General features: G+C 26.3%; 2 protein-coding genes across 5 annotated transcripts; both read left to right on the top strand.

Annotated features, from left to right (window-relative positions):
• The first annotated feature begins 1,602 nt into the window (after window positions 1-1,602).
• Window positions 1,603-10,524, top strand: LOC132921735 (carnitine O-palmitoyltransferase 1, liver isoform). Of its 4 annotated transcripts, none has more exons than XM_060984913.1 (19): window positions 1,603-1,961; window positions 3,846-3,999; window positions 4,109-4,242; window positions 4,308-4,417; window positions 4,489-4,652; window positions 4,732-4,853; window positions 6,747-6,948; window positions 7,015-7,214; window positions 7,308-7,512; window positions 7,611-7,718; window positions 7,796-7,821; window positions 7,968-8,033; window positions 8,352-8,414; window positions 8,947-9,058; window positions 9,119-9,253; window positions 9,353-9,487; window positions 9,561-9,710; window positions 9,939-10,148; window positions 10,210-10,524. In XM_060984913.1, the coding sequence occupies exons 2-19, from the start codon at window positions 3,859-3,861 to the stop codon at window positions 10,306-10,308; spliced, it is 2,382 nt and encodes a 793-aa protein (XP_060840896.1). In that variant the 5' UTR covers window positions 1,603-1,961; window positions 3,846-3,858; the 3' UTR covers window positions 10,309-10,524. The 4 variants fall into 4 exon arrangements, with proteins under 4 accessions (XP_060840896.1, XP_060840899.1, XP_060840898.1 ...); XM_060984914.1 differs by lacking the exon at window positions 1,603-1,961 and adding an exon at window positions 3,624-3,701; XM_060984916.1 differs by lacking the exon at window positions 7,968-8,033 and having other exon boundaries at window positions 1,604-1,961.
• A 1,489-nt stretch (window positions 10,525-12,013) lies between these two features.
• LOC132921738 (pleckstrin homology domain-containing family J member 1-like) lies at window positions 12,014-18,444 on the top strand. Its single transcript, XM_060984918.1, is given in 6 exon segments — window positions 12,014-12,392; window positions 13,873-13,949; window positions 13,951-13,959; window positions 14,124-14,296; window positions 15,987-16,050; window positions 17,456-18,444. Coding segments are annotated over 6 exon segments (600 nt in total). The 5' UTR covers window positions 12,014-12,289; the 3' UTR covers window positions 17,630-18,444.
• The last annotated feature ends 293 nt before the right edge of the window (window positions 18,445-18,737 follow it).

Below are 18,737 nucleotides of genomic sequence, written 5' to 3'. Positions count from 1 at the left end.
AATCTGCAATGACTACTAAAAGGAAACGAAATGTCTAATGTTCTCCTACCTAACATATCTACCAAATATTATTATGATGCCTGGTGGTCACCGTGACCAAATACATTGTTCTTCTTGATAGAACCATCATATATAACAAGTATAAGGGATCTGACACAATAGGCATGTCTCGTTTCTGCCCAAAAATCCGGTTCCCTGATTTACGCATAGCCCTTTTCTTCCAAAAACGAAAAAGGTATGATTTCCGTTTTCGCCAAAATTTATTTTTGTGAAAAGATGTTTCCATCAATTACTATTTAAAAACCATGTACAATTGTTACATATTCTTATCATTACAATTAATTTTAATACAAGTAGATAATAATATTGTATTAGTCGAATATATAGGCTCATTCAGCACAATTATATTAGAGTTTTTAAAATATTATATAATAAAAAATAAATAAAAATATATTAAAATATAGTCTCAATAGTTTTGAAAAAACACATATCGTCATTTTTAAATATTTAAAACTGTCATAAAAAATATAAATTATAATACAAGTATATGTCAAGTTTTAGAAAATTACAATCGTAAATATAGGTCAGGTTTTAAAAACCTTATAACTAAAAGAAACAGTTTTGACAAAAGTTTACCTTTTAATTTCATTGAAATTTTTTTTTTGTAATTGCGTCTTCTGTAGTTTTAAACGATTTAATATTTTTTGTTTTTTGGAATTTTTTTAATATTATTTTGAGCACTGTTAATTTTGATATAAGTACCCGTCTGTATCGTATCTCTAAGTATTTGTAAAAATGTAAAAAATAATGGGTGTGCCTTATAAAATTGTTGATTGAAATAAGAATGAAAAGATTCACAATTGTTGGCTGTTCTGTGTATAATTTCGCTGTACTTATGTGAAGCCCACATACTTGGCGGAAATTTCGAATTTTCATCAATATACTCGTAGTTTTCTAAGATATAATCGGCGTACTTACCATAATTGCTGTCATCAGGGATGTCTGACATAAAGTCAAAAGAAAAACAATCCGATACTTCCGATACCACAACATATATTCAATATTGCTTCAAAATTAAAACCAGTGGTTTCCAAACTTTTTTTTTGGCGGAAACGGGAATCGTACCTTTTTGGTTTTTGGCGGAAAAGGGCTATGCGTAAATCAGGGAACCGGATTTTTGGGCAGAAATAAATAACACTATTTTCAGTGGGCACTGAGTAAATATTTTCGACATTTAAAAATTCATCATTTCAAATTCTAGTTGGAAATAAGACTTTACCCATTACCCATCATTGTCCTAGCATTGACTTTCAATGATTTTTGAAGTATGAAACACCAGATGGTCCCAGCACAACTGCACAAGTCACCGGACGATAAAAAATTATAATATAATATATTTGTTTGACACAGATGGCGTCACAAGTACACTAGTAGAATGATAAATAGGTTAGGTAAATACTAACCTAACTTAACCAATATATTATTTCTAAGGTAGTATGAGATAAGGGTAGTATCACTGTAACATAGATAATAATATTATCTATATCTGTGAACTGTGATTTGGAGAACGTCGATTATTATTGATATAAGTGATAATTACTATCTTTCGTTTTTTATTTTTTGTATGTCTATTATTATTTATTACTATTCTGAGACTCAATCGGCAATCAGACATTAATAATTTATTTCAGTATTCAGTATTCGTCATTCGGTGTCGTTGTTCACTTGTTTGTTGTTCAGTGTTTCTGACGTTTCTGTTCGTCGTTGTTGTTTTAGCGTGCCAGATTTGCGTTTGCTCGACTGGAATTTATTATTATTATTGTTTTTACTTTCACTTTTTCGTTCTTCATTGGAAGAGACAGACAGACAGAAAAAAACAAACAAAAATATATTTCAATGGTGATCTAACACTGTTGCTTTAGGCGATTGAATCCTCTTGACGTGCTGTGAATACGCGCTGGGTAATTATTTTTCATTCAATATTTTACTAACATCGCAATTTGGATTCATAGATTTTTACGCGCGTGTCTCAGTATTATACTTAGTTTGATATTGTCGAATTAAATGATTGGACTATCGCTTAAACTGTCTAATTCTTTAAACTATCTAGCAGGCGAGTATAAGCATATAATAAATAATAATGCTAATTAGAAATTGCACAACTTCATAATCCAGGAAAATCGTGATATTTTTGTAACTTAATTATTGTATATTTAAATTCAACCAATTTTTTTCGTTTAAAATCATTAATTTCTTTACCTATACATTATTTTAACAGTGGCATGCATTCAATTGAACAAAATTGGTATATTTATTTTTAAAAATAAAAAAAGTAGATACCTATATAAGTTACTTATTTTACATGTTTTAAAATGAATTTTGTGTAGACCAATTAAGTTAGGTAATTATTATTACTTTTACTTATACTATTTTAGGATATCAATGTCACTTTTTTATTTAAATTATCATCTATTAATTTTTATTATTTAATTTTAATTCAAGCATAATTCATATAGCATATTTATAATATGCACACGTTAAGCCAATTGTAATATCATAAACCAAATTAATTTGCATATTATTAAATCTAGTTGTCGATTGTTAATAATTTAAAATTCTGTTTGTCATACAATACATAACATACAGTTGACCTATATTATGGTAATAAAATAGTATTATACTCTACTGTTTTTAGTTCTTATAGATTACCTATTGATTTATGTATTTAGTTTGTCTTCTAATTATCTTGAGTAATTTCTTATTGTAAATGGCATTATTTTGTTAACTAGTTTATTTTCAATAATGTCTATGCTTTTTTCATGTAGATTTGGACTACACTCCTACTACTAGTACTACTGTTTTTAATTAAATAATTGTTTAAAAAGAGTAGGTTTTAGTACAATTAAAAATAAAAAACAAATATAAACAAGTATGAAAAAATAATTAACTACAAATTAGTAGCTTGTAAAAGTCAGTTAAATTTTGCTTTCATTCAAAATCATTATTAATTTGGAATAGTTATTGACTTTAATGCACAGAAAATGAATAAACAATTTGTTTAATTATTATTTATTATTACATTTTTTAAAGTTCATTTTAGATATTTTTACTTACTTATTCTTTAAATTTATTCAGTAAGAGCTTGAATAATGGTAGATATTAGTTAAAAACGACATTAAATTTATACAAATTTAAAACAATATATTATATTTTCTTTATAAAAAATCATAACCAATTTTGTTTGTATAACTATGCTATTTTTTTTGTAAAAATAAAACATTGTTAACTAAGAAATTAAAAAAGATATATGTATGTATTAATATTATAAGCAATGTTATATTATTATGTTTATTAGGTTATAAAAAAGTGTAGAAGTTTTAAATCTTTAATAAATATGTGAGTATATCTAAAATGTTAAAAATATTTTTTTTTTCATTTTTAAGGAAGTAAATATGATTATTGTATATAGTCAAATAAACTATAAACAGATAAAAACCTTGATAAACTACAAGGCTAATGTATTAGGCAAGCTAAACTAAATTCAAGTTTGGTTCATCTGGCTTAAGTTGTTTACCTTGTTTTTATTATTAAAATATGAATCCATTATATATACATCTAAATATCTAATTTTTGTCAATTTCATTGGACAATAAAGTTTGTTTGTAAATTTAATAATACATGTAGATTGTAGTTTAAATAAAGTAAGTGCCTAGTATATTTTTGTGGATGGGTAAATTCTTGATTGATTTAAATATTACTTAACTAATAGAAAAAATGACAAATTTAATAATTGTATATTTATGCATTTTTAATATTTAAAATAATTATTATAATGGCCTTTTTAGATTTTTAAGTATCATGGCTGAAGCCCATTCAGCAGTAGCATTTTCATTTTCAATTACCCATGAAGGTTGGGATGTTAATTTTGATCGTGAAGTGCTCCATTTAGTTTGGGCATCTGGAATTCGTTCTTGGAAAAAACGTTTAGCTAGGTTTAAGGTATGTATAGTGGTATTTATATTTTAATATTTGTCATACATATTGTGATAAAATTTTAAAATTTCACATGTCATTCTTTTAATCTTACAATTGTTCTTAAAAATTTTAGAACAATGTACGCAATGGAGTTTTCCCAGCTCCATTACAAAGTCTTTGGGCTATGATGGGTATTGTGCTTGCTCTTCGTTATGCCAATAATAGTTTTATTAAATATACAGACATAATATTACAATGGTTACCTGGGTAAGTGAATTACAATTTGTATTTTATAATTAATATAATTTAATTATTATGCTTTTAATTTTTAGGACATCCTACATATGGCAAATAGTATCTTGTTTTATTTTATCTTTAACTTTTTGGTTAATATTAATTTACATAGTAAGATACACATTTAAACTCATGTTAATGTATAAAGGTAATTATTATAAATATAAAGAATTTGGAATCATTATTTGATGTTATATACTAATATATTTGCTCATGTAGGATGGATGTATGAAAGCAGAGGAGGACATAAAGTGTCTTTACAAACCAAACTTTGGGGCTTAGGTATAAAACTACTTTCTTCAAAAAGTAAACCATTACTTTACAGCTATCAAGGTTCATTGCCAAAACTTCCATTGCCTCCAGTTAATGAAACTATGAAAAGAGTAATTATTTTAAATAACTAATGAATAATTACATATTTAATTCTGTAAACATTTTTGTTAATGTGGTATTTTATTACAGTATTTAAAAAGTGTTCGTCCATTAATGAACGATTCTGAATTTGAAAGTATGATAAAGCTAGCCTGTGAATTTGAAAAAGGCATTGCAGTCAAGCTTCAGCGATATTTGTGGTTGAAATCATGGTATTTATTTTTTATTTATTTCTCTTATATGAGTCATTTAAATAATATTTTTATTATTATCTAATTTTATTTTAATAGTAATTTATTGATTTTTCTTATCTAGCTATACAATTTAATAGTTAAATCATTATATAATTATATAATAATTGTTTTATAACCAGTAACCATTATGAAACTTCTTATAAATGACCTCAATTATATTTGATAGCATTAAAATTTAAAAAAATCAGAATATAGATAAGAAGAGGATGATGGATCTATATCTATATTAAACTCTGTTTACGTTAGAGTTGTATTATTTCTTATAGCAGTTATAGCAATGATAAATCATTGTATTCTAAAAGAGTCAGAACATAGTTAAGTTTAACCATAAATATTAAACATTTTTGTCAAAATTGCGTTTGCTAACAATTTATAATTTTTAAATTATCAAGAAATTAAAAAAAATACCTTTTTTAATTTTCACTTATGTTTAATTTTAAATCAATTGATAAAATTGCATGAGATTGTATGGGTTTGGTATGTTTCATATATAAAAATATAAATGGTGTAATTGTGGCTGATCAAGGGGTTTTAGCCTATAGGCAAAGCTTGATAAATTTAGTTGGGGTGCTTAAGCCACAGATTACTTAATGAAAATAATTATTAATAACTTCCTATTAAGTTAGAAATAATCTTGTATATGTTTTGTAAAAACAAAAAATAAATTTTAAAAATAAAAATCAACCAGTATTAGTATGGTATTAATTTATTGGCTTTGGCATATTGCATTGTATTAAAATATTACTACAAATACAAAAATAAACAGTAGGTTAATACAAAACTGTAGGTACATAATTAGGATATATATTTGCAATTAATAAAGTATTTGTACTATAGTATTTTCTTATTATTACAAAATGTATTTTATATTTTTAATCCAAATAATATATATCGATAATTCCATCAATTAAAGAAATCTATTCCATAAATGTATCAGTATCACTTAAATGATTATACTTTAACTATAAATACTGTACAAATATTCTTTTAGTTAAAACAAACTTATATTAATAAACAAATTATCCATACAATATGGAGATAATATAAATCTTTTTTTACCCACTGTAATTATTTTCAGAGGGACAATCCATCTATGCATCAACTATATTTAATATTTATGGTAACATTGTATGGTTCTTGAGTGATAGTGAGTGGTTATAGGTAACCATACAATTTTAAAAGAAAAAATATAATTTAAAACATAATAAAGTAATTATACACTCATTTCCTACCATTCACGTATACTTATAAAATATATATATTTTTTTTTTACTTCTAAGCATTTCTTTATAAATGCTATGAGTGTACACCAAAAATTCATATACGCTCCTATTCATCCGTGTAATGGTGGATTAGGCTATTTGCCGCCGTCTCAAATTATAATATAATATTATAAATATATTTTATTTTTTATTTTTTAAGTGCGCTAAATTTGCCGCTCCAATCACCTGATTATTTTGCCTGTAGGTTAACCCAATGCTGCATCATTGTAATATTCTGCATATTATTATTTTTTATCAAAAAAAATAAAAATTGTGCTTTGTAAAATAAAATGATTAATCATTAGTTATTTTATTATTTATAATTAAAAAAAAAAAATAATAATAATAAAGTGATTTAAAATATTTTAATTCTTAATAAGTATTGAATTTGAAAAAGTATGTATTGTTTATTATAAATCTAAAATTATTCCAATTTAAATAAATATTATTATTTTATTGATGTTATGATTATTACTGTGTGTAATAGAGAAAATTAATTGATCATTAAGTATCATATTTATATTTAAAATAAAATGTTGATAAATTACAAAAATTTAAATAAAAGATTAAGAATTATTGATTTTAACAGGTGGTCAAGTAATTATGTATCAGATTGGTGGGAAGAATATGTGTATTTAAGAAGTCGAACACCTTTAATAGTTAATTCAAATTTTTATGGCACTGATGCAATAATGTTACATTCGACACCTATTCAAGCTGCTCGTGCTGCCATGATAATTTGGCAGTGTTTACAGTATAGAAGACTGATTGAACGTCAAGAACTTGAACCGGTATTAAAAATTTGCTTGTTAAAAAAAATGCTTTATAATATATTCAACAGTATTTGTACTATATAGATAAGAGTTCAAGGATTAGTTCCTTTGTGTTCATGGCAATATGAAAGGATATTTAATACAACGCGTGTTCCTGGTGCTGTGAGTGATAAGATTGTTCACTACAACGATAGTAGACATATTGTAGTGTATCATGCTGGACGGTATTTCAAAGTCATTATCTATAGTCAAAATCGTATACTTCATCCTTGTGAAATTGAAGAGTAAATAATCTTTTTGTATTTTTTTCTTGTGATGATATTCTAAAATATACATTTATATATATATATATTATATATATATATTATATATTTTAGACAAATACAATCAATTCTCGATAACACAGAAAAACCATATACTGGCGAAGAAAAAGTAGCTGCTTTGACTGCTGCTGATCGAACACATTGGGCAAATACTCGCACTCAATACTTTTTTAAGGGTATAAACAGACAAAGCTTAGATGCTATTGAGAAAGCTGCTTTTGTGGTTACATTAGATGAGGTTCCATATGAGTATGACCCTGTAAGTATTTAAAATTATGTGATTAATGAGATTTTATTAATTTTAAGAAATGAAGTAATACAGAAAAAAGGTACTAAAAAGTATTGTATTTTATTTAGGAAAATTCAAAAAAGTTGGATGAGTTTGGAAGAATATTAATGACTGGCAAAGGATATGACCGATGGTTTGATAAATCATTTACTTTATGTATTGGATCAAATGGAAGAGTAATGTTTATTCATAAATATATTGTATAATGTTAATAAGTTTAAATAAATTAAAAATGTCTGTATTTTTTTTTTAGGTGGGCTTTAATGCTGAACATTCATGGTGAGTGTTTCACAGTTTTATTATTCAATCAGTAATTCGAAAGTTGTGTATGTTTTGTTAATGTTTGATTTGAACGTTTAATGATTAATTCAAATTTCAAATTTCAAATATTGTTTTGAATTTGCATTTAACAAGCGTTGTTACAGGGCTGATGCCGCAGTCATGTCTCATCTTTGGGAGTTCATCATTTTTGATGAAGCAGAAAAATCTGGGTAACTTAATGGGTTACAGGTTCACTGTAATGAAACCTAAACATTTTCTGTACAATATTTTAAAATTTTGCTTGCTGGGAATATTTGTGTAATTTTTTTTAAGGTCATGGTACTTCTTTGAAGAAACAACTATAGTAAATTTTTAGTTATGGTAAATTAAAAACGCATGTCATAATATTTATTAACTACAAATTCAAAACATTATAATTGAACTATTATATTAATAATTTCACCAATTTATCTAAGTATTGTGATTACGATAAATAAGGCAGCTTCTGATTAATTTTATAACTTGGTTATTGTTTTCATTGATGACAGGGCAGATGCACCGGTTATGGGTCATTTATGGGAACATTTTCTATGCGGCGATCTAGTTGTGGGGTAATAAATAAATTAACCCATTATCATTTATTAATTTATGCACACATTACTTATTTTGTGGGAAGCCATCCAATTACATAATTATATGCTGGTTATTTTAATAATTTTATTGTTTTTTTATTACATCCATAATTTTTTAATATTTAACAATATTATACTTATTTGTTTATTTCAACTTATTCATTATTATTAATGGATGTTGTAAATCATCATTATCCATTATTCATTATATTAATTAGTATTAAATTAACACAATAAAATAAAAAAAATCACATATTGTTTTTTTTTTATAACATTTGTTATGTTTATTTTATAATTTAATGATGGATGGGTTCCTTTTTATTGATAATACATATAAGTAATAACAGATTATGGTTAAATATCATAGGTACAATCATTGCATACATTCTGACAATATTAAACATCACGCATGTTAAATATTTTATGCTTTATAATATTTACCATGATGAATATAATAATACTATTGTATTGATAAAATCAATTAATAGTATTATTTTTCTCAAACATAAAGATATCAAGAAAATGGACACACTAAAGGTTCTCCAGAATTAGAACCGCCAAAACCAATAAGGCTTCAATGGAATTTAGATCCAGTGTTAGAAGCTATTGAAAAGTCATATCAAGTAATATTTTTATAAATTTTGTTTTCTAAGTTGATGTACTATCTATTATTGCTATTTTAGGTCTCATTAGCATTAGTGAATGATATTGATCTGCGTATTTTGGCATTCAATGATTATGGCAAGGGATTCATGAAAACTGCTAAAGTCAGTCCAGATGCGTTTATTCAGATGGCACTCCAACTGGCATATTATAGAGTAATTTATAATTATTTTTTGATAACATAATAATTCTAAATTAATTTATCTTAACATAAAATCTAATAAAATAATTGGATGTTTGGTTTTTTTCATTAGGACGCTGGTAAATTTAGTCTTACATACGAAGCATCAATGACCAGATTGTACAGAGAAGGTAGGACTGAAACTGTGAGACCCTGTACTTTAGAATCTTCAACTTGGGTGAAATCAATGTTGGATCCAAATGTCGATGTTAGTTGTTGTAAATTGATGTGATTAAATTAACTTTTTCATTTAAATATTCAAATTTATAATTTATATATAGATAAACAAACGTATTAATCTATTGAGACAAGCATGTGCAACTCACCAAAGAGGTTATCAAGATGCAATGTGTGGAAAAGGAATTGATAGACATTTGTTTTGTTTATACGTGGTTTCAAAGTATTTAGAAGTCGAGTCACCATTCTTAAACGTAACTAAAATTTAAAATTATTGTATGATTTATTGTTGGTGAAATATTACATTTTTTACTACTTAATATTTGTGTATTGCAACTCACATACACAATTTAGTTACCTTAGCCATTGTAATTGATATGTTCAGAGCACAAACAATATTTTGTATTTATGTATCCAAGGAAGATTTAATGTTTAAATTTAATTTTGAAACATCTATTAATATTTTTTTTTTTTACTTACAGAAAGTATTGAGTGAACCATGGAGGTTGTCCACATCACAAACACCACATGGACAGACTACTCAGTTTGACTTGAGGAAATTTCCTAATTGCATTTCTGCTGGTGGTGGATTTGGTCCTGTAGCCAATGATGGATATGGTGTTAGTTACATAATAGCTGGTGAAAATTTGGTTTTCTTCCACATCTCAAGCAAAAAAAGTTCTCCTCACACTGTATGTTTATTTAATTTTCATCAGTTAGTTTTCTTCTTAACGGCTTTTTACTGTCTTATAGGATTCTAATAGATTTGCCATTCGTATTAAGGAGGCACTGAATGACATGAAATCACTGCATGATGATTGGAATAGAAGTACAAAAAACATGAGCTCATAATATGGCTATTGACTGCATAGTATATTATGTTAATTTGGTTTAATTATGGTATTGTTTGGAAAGTATAATGTTCATAACATTTGTGTGGTATTTAGTTGTAAGGTCTCAATTGTTATGAACTTCAACATAATCTGTATTATTGTCAGTAACAAGTATTTTATTTTTAATAACTATTTTTAAACAATATTTTTTTTGTTGATTAAATTGTTTTTGTGATTTGGTGGTATTTTTATTTGTTATTGAAAGAAAAAATATTAGCTTAATTTTTCAATTTTGTTCAATACATTTCTAACATTTACGAGTTGTTAACATTTGAATGTAAAATATTCCAGTGAAGAAATACTGCTAAGAAAAATTGTTATTTTGTTTTGTATTAAAAAAGTGGTTTTATTTTTTTATCAAGGTTTAAATGAAAAACTATAATAATATTATTATCTTGAGCTCAAGTGTTCATATCTCAGATAAATAATATGTTAATATCTAAGATTAGGAAAAATACTCATTTTATTTATTTTATTTAAATAAATTAGTTTAATATAATATATAAGGTAAATTATAATGTTAAATATTATAAATATCAGCCATAGTCGGCACTATTAAATGCTTGTTCCAAATAGTTTGAACAAACATTTATTACTTATTAGTTTTAAGACAAACGAATATAACTTCATCGATATTATAAATTCTAGACAAAATAAATGCTTACTTTTTATTCTTTTGTGTATGTATTTACTTTTAAATTGTACAATAATAGTATTAAAATTATTCTCGATCAAAGAAAGTTTGTAGATCTAAAATCTTTATCGAGCCTATTTAATGTAAAAGGCGATTCTTACAGAATCAGCCATTTAACAGACAATTAAAGACTATTGAATTTCAAATAACCAATTTCAACATGACCTCATTAACAATCTGTCTGATTTATTAATAATTAGTGATTTTGATTTATTTCCCACTAAACTATTTATTGTTAATCTAACTATACATTGTGCGAATTGGTGTATTATTATTTATTAGTCCAAATTAAGCATGCTTCAACCTTTAACTTACTGTCTAAATGTTTTCCCAAACATGTATTAATAGGTATATCAATTAAAAAATAAGTAAATTAATGGTGCATAAGTTATGTTTGTTTTAATGTTATATATTTATTAGCTTTATAAATGTTGTAGATTAACTATGTGAAAGCATCTTGGGAAACCTGATGGATTTATTACTCTCCCTCCTTCAAAAAATAAAATAAAAACCTGTCCACAGGTCTGTAGTAAGTCTATTGGTATACTTATGCGGCGGCTACGCCTTAAGTTATTGATTGTTTTATTTAAAACCAATGCTTAAAGTTAAGCGAGAGGGGGATGCTGACATTTTTTTAATAGAAAATTAAAGTATAGACCACGAAATAAGCTATATCTTAATATCTTAATTGACTTGATTTGCATGCATAATGTTATAACCTTATGAGGCCATGAGGGACATACAGCAGGACAATTAATTGAATAGTGAATACTGATATTATAGTTATCGAATATTGATCTATTTGGTTGATGTTCTGTGATTTGGTGGAGCATCAAATATTCAAAATTTGTATTTTGTACTTGGAATCTTAAGAATCGTGCAAAATGGCTGACTACAGTATCATAATGTCCCTTATCGTTATCTGTTATCATTTTAATTGCGTTTTGGTGTTTCGGTTATCTACCGTGAAGCATTTATATTTACATATTCAACATGTAAATACATGTTGTGTTCAACTTACAAGTTTCAACTGTATATTGTATAAATAAAAAATAAAATTGTCAACTGTGTAAATAGTGAATATAAAAATTTTACATTAAAAATTATGTTTAACTGTGAATTGTGATAGTACGTCCGATTGGAAATCATTAGTGCTGAACGGATTTTAGTAAAAAAAAAAAACAAATTCTGTATTATTTAAATACAATAAAATAAATCGTATCGAAAAGAAAACGACAGATTCAACATGCGATTCAACAACAAAGAAATGATTCATGTCAGTCATTCAAATCCTGTTCTTGAAGGGCGGATGTCCTATACAAAATTGTCTAATGGATATGCATCTAAAGGTAGGTAACAATATTAATCCGACAAACAATATTGTCACCATTGATTTAGTCCCGAGTGTGCCATTTAAAGGTGTATTTTGTATTGTTACTTGATCGTGTCCTTTTTATATTAATTAATCTTAGGGAAGTATAACAGTAAACACTGTGTTTAGTACTAATATTGTAAAAGGAAGACCATGTCAGTGTTGGTTGGATTGGGTTTAGATTGGGAGAAAGATTTATTTCAAATAGATAAAACGTCAAGAATCGAGGATGCAGACAACAGAGATCTATGAAGGGGTTGGTTGGGGTTGGTAGAAGCAATGAAAGGCCTTAATGGACTGTAGAAGCTAAAAAAAAAATTAAAGGGGATATTGTCTTATTATTTCCATTGAAATGTCTATTCTTGTAATACTATTAAATAAATAAATGCATTCAATTTTTATTATCATCTTCATTTACCTAATGTGTTTTTACTGTTTTTAGGCTTTAGTAAAATCAGTCTTAAAGTTTGAACTAAAATGTTTTTATCTAGCAAAGACATACTTAGAGAATTAGATCAGTAGGTAAACAATTCTCTTGCTAACTGTTGTTAATATGAATATAGAAAAGATTTATCTATTCTATGATATGATTCATAAGTGGCTATGTTCACCACTACTATGACAATTTACACATTAAATTACTATGTTTATATAATGATAATAAATCCTTGAATAATTGTTTTTTTTTTCAAATTTACTTATAGGTTAGTGTTTGTATATAAGAGTAGGGCCGTGGTCTTGTAGAAAATGTTTAATTGCTATTACATAACATAGTTTTTTTTTATTTTATGTTAGAATTATTTAAAAAAAATATTTCAGAGAAATGTATTTTATAAAACATAATATATTATATTAATCATTTTCCTCATTACTTTCAGGTATAATTTATACATTGCATATATTTGTGTTTCTGTTTTCGCATGACTGTACTGTGTACAGTGGTTCTAAGCAGTGATATGTCAAACTTGAAATTTTCAGAGGTTATAGTCTAATATTCTACCTTTCCAAAATCTTATAAAGGAATTTTCTGTTATATATTTTAACTAAAATTTAATTAGTTAATACTGAATTATTAACCTTTTGCCCATACCTACTGACCCAAAAACCCTAAAAAGAATTTAGACCTATCGATTATACCTTAGCTATACAAATGGTTCACAGTATTTTGACCATTATCATAGAAATTAATGAAGAAGGAACTAAAATTATTTTATAGTCTAGTTTTTTCTAATAAACTAACATAATATGAGCATAATTAGTAATTTAAAATTATTATCATTGGCTAATATATGCATATAAACATATAGTAAATATACTTAGGGGTATATATATATAATTTAAATTGTTTTATTATTATTAATAATTTATCAATTTTAAAATGTTATATCCTTAAACTTAATTGGTAGTATACCTTCATAGAATAAAGAGTTTCAAAATTAATTGATAATTTGTTATAGGTTTTAAGGAAAGATGGTTTCGACTCAAGTATAACCTATTATTTTACTTTAAAATAAATGGATATGGGCAAGTTGATTTTACATCAAGTAAATAGAATAAAAATTTTTTTGTTTGATTAATTTGTTGTTAAGTTTAAATAGTTAAATATTTGTAGTAAAATAAATAATGGATTAAATTGTCTACCTACATAACAATTATTACAATTTATTTTTTATGAATTTTGTACATTATCTTTTGTATATGTTCTTAGCCAGCTGGTGTTTTTGTTTTGGAGAATTCTATTGTAAGACTTGAGAATAATATGCCAGGAACATTGTTTTCATTTTCTCTTTCATTTAAAGATGAACCAGATAAAAAGTACATTATTTCTAGTCAATCTGAGGATCATGTTCATCAGTGGATCAAATGTATTCAATGCTCAACGTAAGTGTCTTATTATAAATATTTGTTTTATTGGTAAATCCATAATTGTATAATATTTGTTCAAGTTATATTCTGTAATCAGTGGCATATGCAGGATTTTTTTAAGGGGGTTGTCATATCTCCCTGCAAGGTCGTAGCCAGGGGGGTTCAGGGTTCAGACCCCCCCCCCCCCCCCCCCCCCCCCCCCCCTCCGAAATTTTTTCTTGAAATAAGATTGAAAGTACTCTCTATAGGTCCAGAAACCGAAGTAAAAAATTAAATTATTTTTACTGCTTTTTAGTATGTGATGACATAAATAAAATAAAAACATTAATTTTAAATATGTTCTTTTTTCTTGATAAATCGTGATGTATTAAAAACATACATAGGTTAGGTTAAATCATGAACTGCACTTGGTTATATATTTTATTCCACAGTTAGTTTTTCCTAAAACATTTGAGAATTTCCTACTCGTTTATAATATCACTGTAGTTAAAATAACATTGAAAACGTAATGTTCTAATATTATGCCATTGCTTTAATGTGCCCTACTGACATATTTAAAGAATACATTTTAAATTAAGTTTAAATTTTATACGGTTGAATACATTGATATATAAATAGCAAAGTAACTGCCATTTAATTCTTGTTTTTATAGCTTAACTATTGAAAAAACAACTTCAAACACCATTTTTTAATACACCTTTTGGTTAAATTTATAGGGGACGGGAGTGCTAGATTTAAGTTCATAGTTATGTAGATCATAATTTATAAGTTATAAACAATAAAAATCGATGATGCTATCAAAAATTTGGGGGTGCTAAGCACCCCCAAGCACTCCCCAAATTGCGCTTATGAATACACCTAAAACAAATATATGACGAGAGCATTTAATTTATTATTAAATTATTTTTGTACTGATTTTTAGGTAGGACTTGCAAATACAACTTTATGTATTTGATTGTGTTCTTAAGATCAATGATAAAACGATATTTACATATTTACGTATTTTATTTTACTCGAATTCGTTCGCTATTAACATGAAATTTAACCTTATTTTCTACGCGAAAAAAATATAAAGCAATTAAGTATGTAAGTTAAACATCTGTATTTGTATTAATATGGGTAATGTGTCCTAGTTTTTAAATTGCAAAACTAAAATTTTAGATTCAAATAATAAAAATTTGAAATGAAAACTAGATGGAGGCCAAATTCTAACCGAATCAATTAATAGTTTTGGATGATTATAGTTAAGTATCATATATGTGTTGACCTAATTTGAACAAAACTTTTAATATTATCCATTTAAACTTAATTAGAATTAATATTAAACTATTAAAATATATTTTTCGATTAAAGTATAGTACTTATTATGTTCATACATATAAACCTCACTATTATTATTTATAGTAATTTAATTTGTTTTTTTTCTTTTACTATTCTTTTTTTTTTTTTTGATGGAGTAAATAATGGTTTTTGGTTGGATTACCAGATTATTACCGCATGTCCGCGTTTCGGTAGATATTCAGTCTTCAGTGGTTTTGATAGAATGATAGGTGATAATGATACAAAATGATGATAAATTTGAAGTAAAAATAACAAAATTAAGTCTATAATTTTATATTGAATTCATATTTTTATATTTTTTATATCATTTTGTTTTTATAACTTCATGGTTGGGCACAGTGATTGACAAGTGTTTATTTTTCAGTTATGAATATATGAGGACCCGAATGACGACAATACAAAAAAAAATCGTGGAGCTTACTGGAAGAGTATGTACTTATTATTAGTTATCGCTAATTTTTTTAGTTATACAATTACGGAACTATAAAATTTTACTCGAACACCCAATCAAACCCATAATAAATGGTGTATGTAGTAAAATATTAATAAATTTATCTCCCGGTGAAACTATTATTTTAAAAAGTGTGTATTGCCTATTGGTATCGTGATATATAATGTAATACGAGTACCTATATGAATCAGTGCTACTGATAAATGTCATTATTATAAAAATGTCGTTGCAGCAGTAGGTTGTAGGTATAGCGCGTTGCACATTATGTATACATTTTCCGATAAAGGTCGTTAAACAGGTGCATTCAAGTGGCGCGTGTCTTAAAGTTGGTATATATTATGTAACTTGGCGTTTTTTTTGTTGGATTCGCGAAACAAAATTAAGTTTAAACGATTAAACGTAACAACAAACGTAGTTATACTCGAATTTAAATCGTTGTACCATTACCCTATAAATACATAATATTAATATTAATACGTCATATTATGACGGATGGTAAGTATATCCTATTCATTCGTTATCGGTCGAGCTGGTATAACATTATTATAAACCAAGTATCTATAGACTATAGTTACGTGTAGTATATTATAAAATATGTGTACGCCGTTATAAAATAAACGGTCTCGGTGGGCTTATTTTGTCGTTTAATTGGTTAGGTTCTAAAGTGGTGGGGTAGGCTGTAGACTGTAGTATAGATTTATTTGCGTGACACAAGTGGGCTTATTATAAACAATATAATTGTGATATAAATCCGATATCAATAGAAATAATATAACCAAAAAATCTCTTGTGTCAAATTTAGGGTTTTGACGCATCTCTTTTAGTTATAGTACGTCACGAGTGTTTATAATTCAAGGAAAAAGAAGTTATAACGTAAGTATGTCAATACACTTAAGCATTGGAAAGGTACGGTTATTATAGGATATATTTCGTGTGATACGCATACTTATACCGCGAGCCTTTTTTTTTTATTTAAATAATATAATAAATTATTTTGTTATTAAAAATATAAGCAAAAAAGAACTTAATTTGAGCTTTTTATTTGTTTAATTTATTTAGATAATAGATTTTAAATAAATATCTATTGTGTGAAATGCGCGATGATTATTAGTTTTTAAATGTTTTATGTTTGATTATTTAAAATTAAAAGTTGTTGAAAAAAATAAAAGCGTCACGTAGCAGTTAGAAAGTTCTCCTAATATTTATTATAAAAAAAGTTTGGTCTTTTTATAAGTATTTATCAAACGATGCAAAAAAAATTTATAAATATAAATTATATATAAAAAAAAATATTATAAATGTATCAAATGTATATGTATGATTTTCTGGTAGCCGACTCGCGTGTTGGCTGTTGAAAACTAAATCACGTTTTACTGTTGCAGGATCCGCTATTGATGTATCCGGAGGAAGGGAAGAAAATTGGCCGGACGAAAAGATCGGCGGCGGATGGAGACGATAATGATTTATTTTTCAACCTGCCGACTAATCCACTTCCTCCACCCAGGCACAAACATGATGCCTGCAAAACGGTCGAATCAAATCTTATCGAACTGTAAAGAATTGTGTCTGTAAGTAGGTATGTTATGCGTGTATGCAGAGAAGGGGTTGTTTGTTGTTCACCATCATGCCGAACGATACCGGCTGACGGCGCGCGTGCATCAATGTATCTTATATTTATTTTGTAATATGCGTGCCGCTAGCTAGTGATTTTGTGTTTTCAAATTCGATTACATTATACCTATCGTGTTACATGCCTTACCGTAAAAATATTATTCTTATTACTATATACACGGTATACCGCTGTTAACCCCGTAATCGTATATTATCATACATGTCGGCGGGGTGGTTTTAAATTTACAACTGAAACGTATTCACTTCTGGAAAACGTTTTCCCAGTTATGCTGCGTCCCGAATAAATTCCTATATAATACGTTATTATATTAAATTGCAACATATGGTTTCCATAATTTTGTATAGGTAGGTATATTATATAATATACCTACACGGTATACAAGCATACATAATATATTATATAGTAAATAACGCGATTATCAAATAATATTTTAATGCACCGTATATTGTGTGTATAAAATGTATGTAAGTGTTATGTATATGTGTGCAAAGTAGTATAATATTCTTTCGATTTATATATTGCTTGTTATTGATTTTTAGATGTATTATTATTATTATTATTATTTGTAAGTTTGGAGAAGTTATTATTTTCTTTTGTAAAAGTATATATCTACCTCCTTTCTACCCATATATATTATATAAGTATACACTTGCTACGTTGCAATTTATTTATCAGATACTACCGGCAAACTGAAAACTCAGCAATTGTGTTAATATAATAAATATTTTTGTACGATTATTTTTATCGTATTTTTCCGTGAAAACCTTTAATACTTACATCCAAATCCTCATCGGTAAAGTATTTAATTTTAGATAGTAGGATGTGCATATATTATAATTATCTATGCATAAGGTCGATTTATTAAATCGACTCTCGTTTTAAAATTCCAACCTTATTATTGTGGTGTGTGAAAATAATAATTTTCCTTTTCATTTTGTCGTCATATTATTAAACAATAGTTATAGCAATCTTGATAAAATTATTTATCATTGAAGGAAAATAATATAATTATCTTTATTACATAAACACAA

The sequence above is a fragment of the Rhopalosiphum padi genome, chromosome 2 (assembly GCF_020882245.1).
Source record: "Rhopalosiphum padi isolate XX-2018 chromosome 2, ASM2088224v1, whole genome shotgun sequence".
NCBI lineage: Eukaryota > Metazoa > Arthropoda > Insecta > Hemiptera > Aphididae > Rhopalosiphum > Rhopalosiphum padi.
This window is presented reverse-complemented; position numbering and strand designations above follow the sequence as displayed.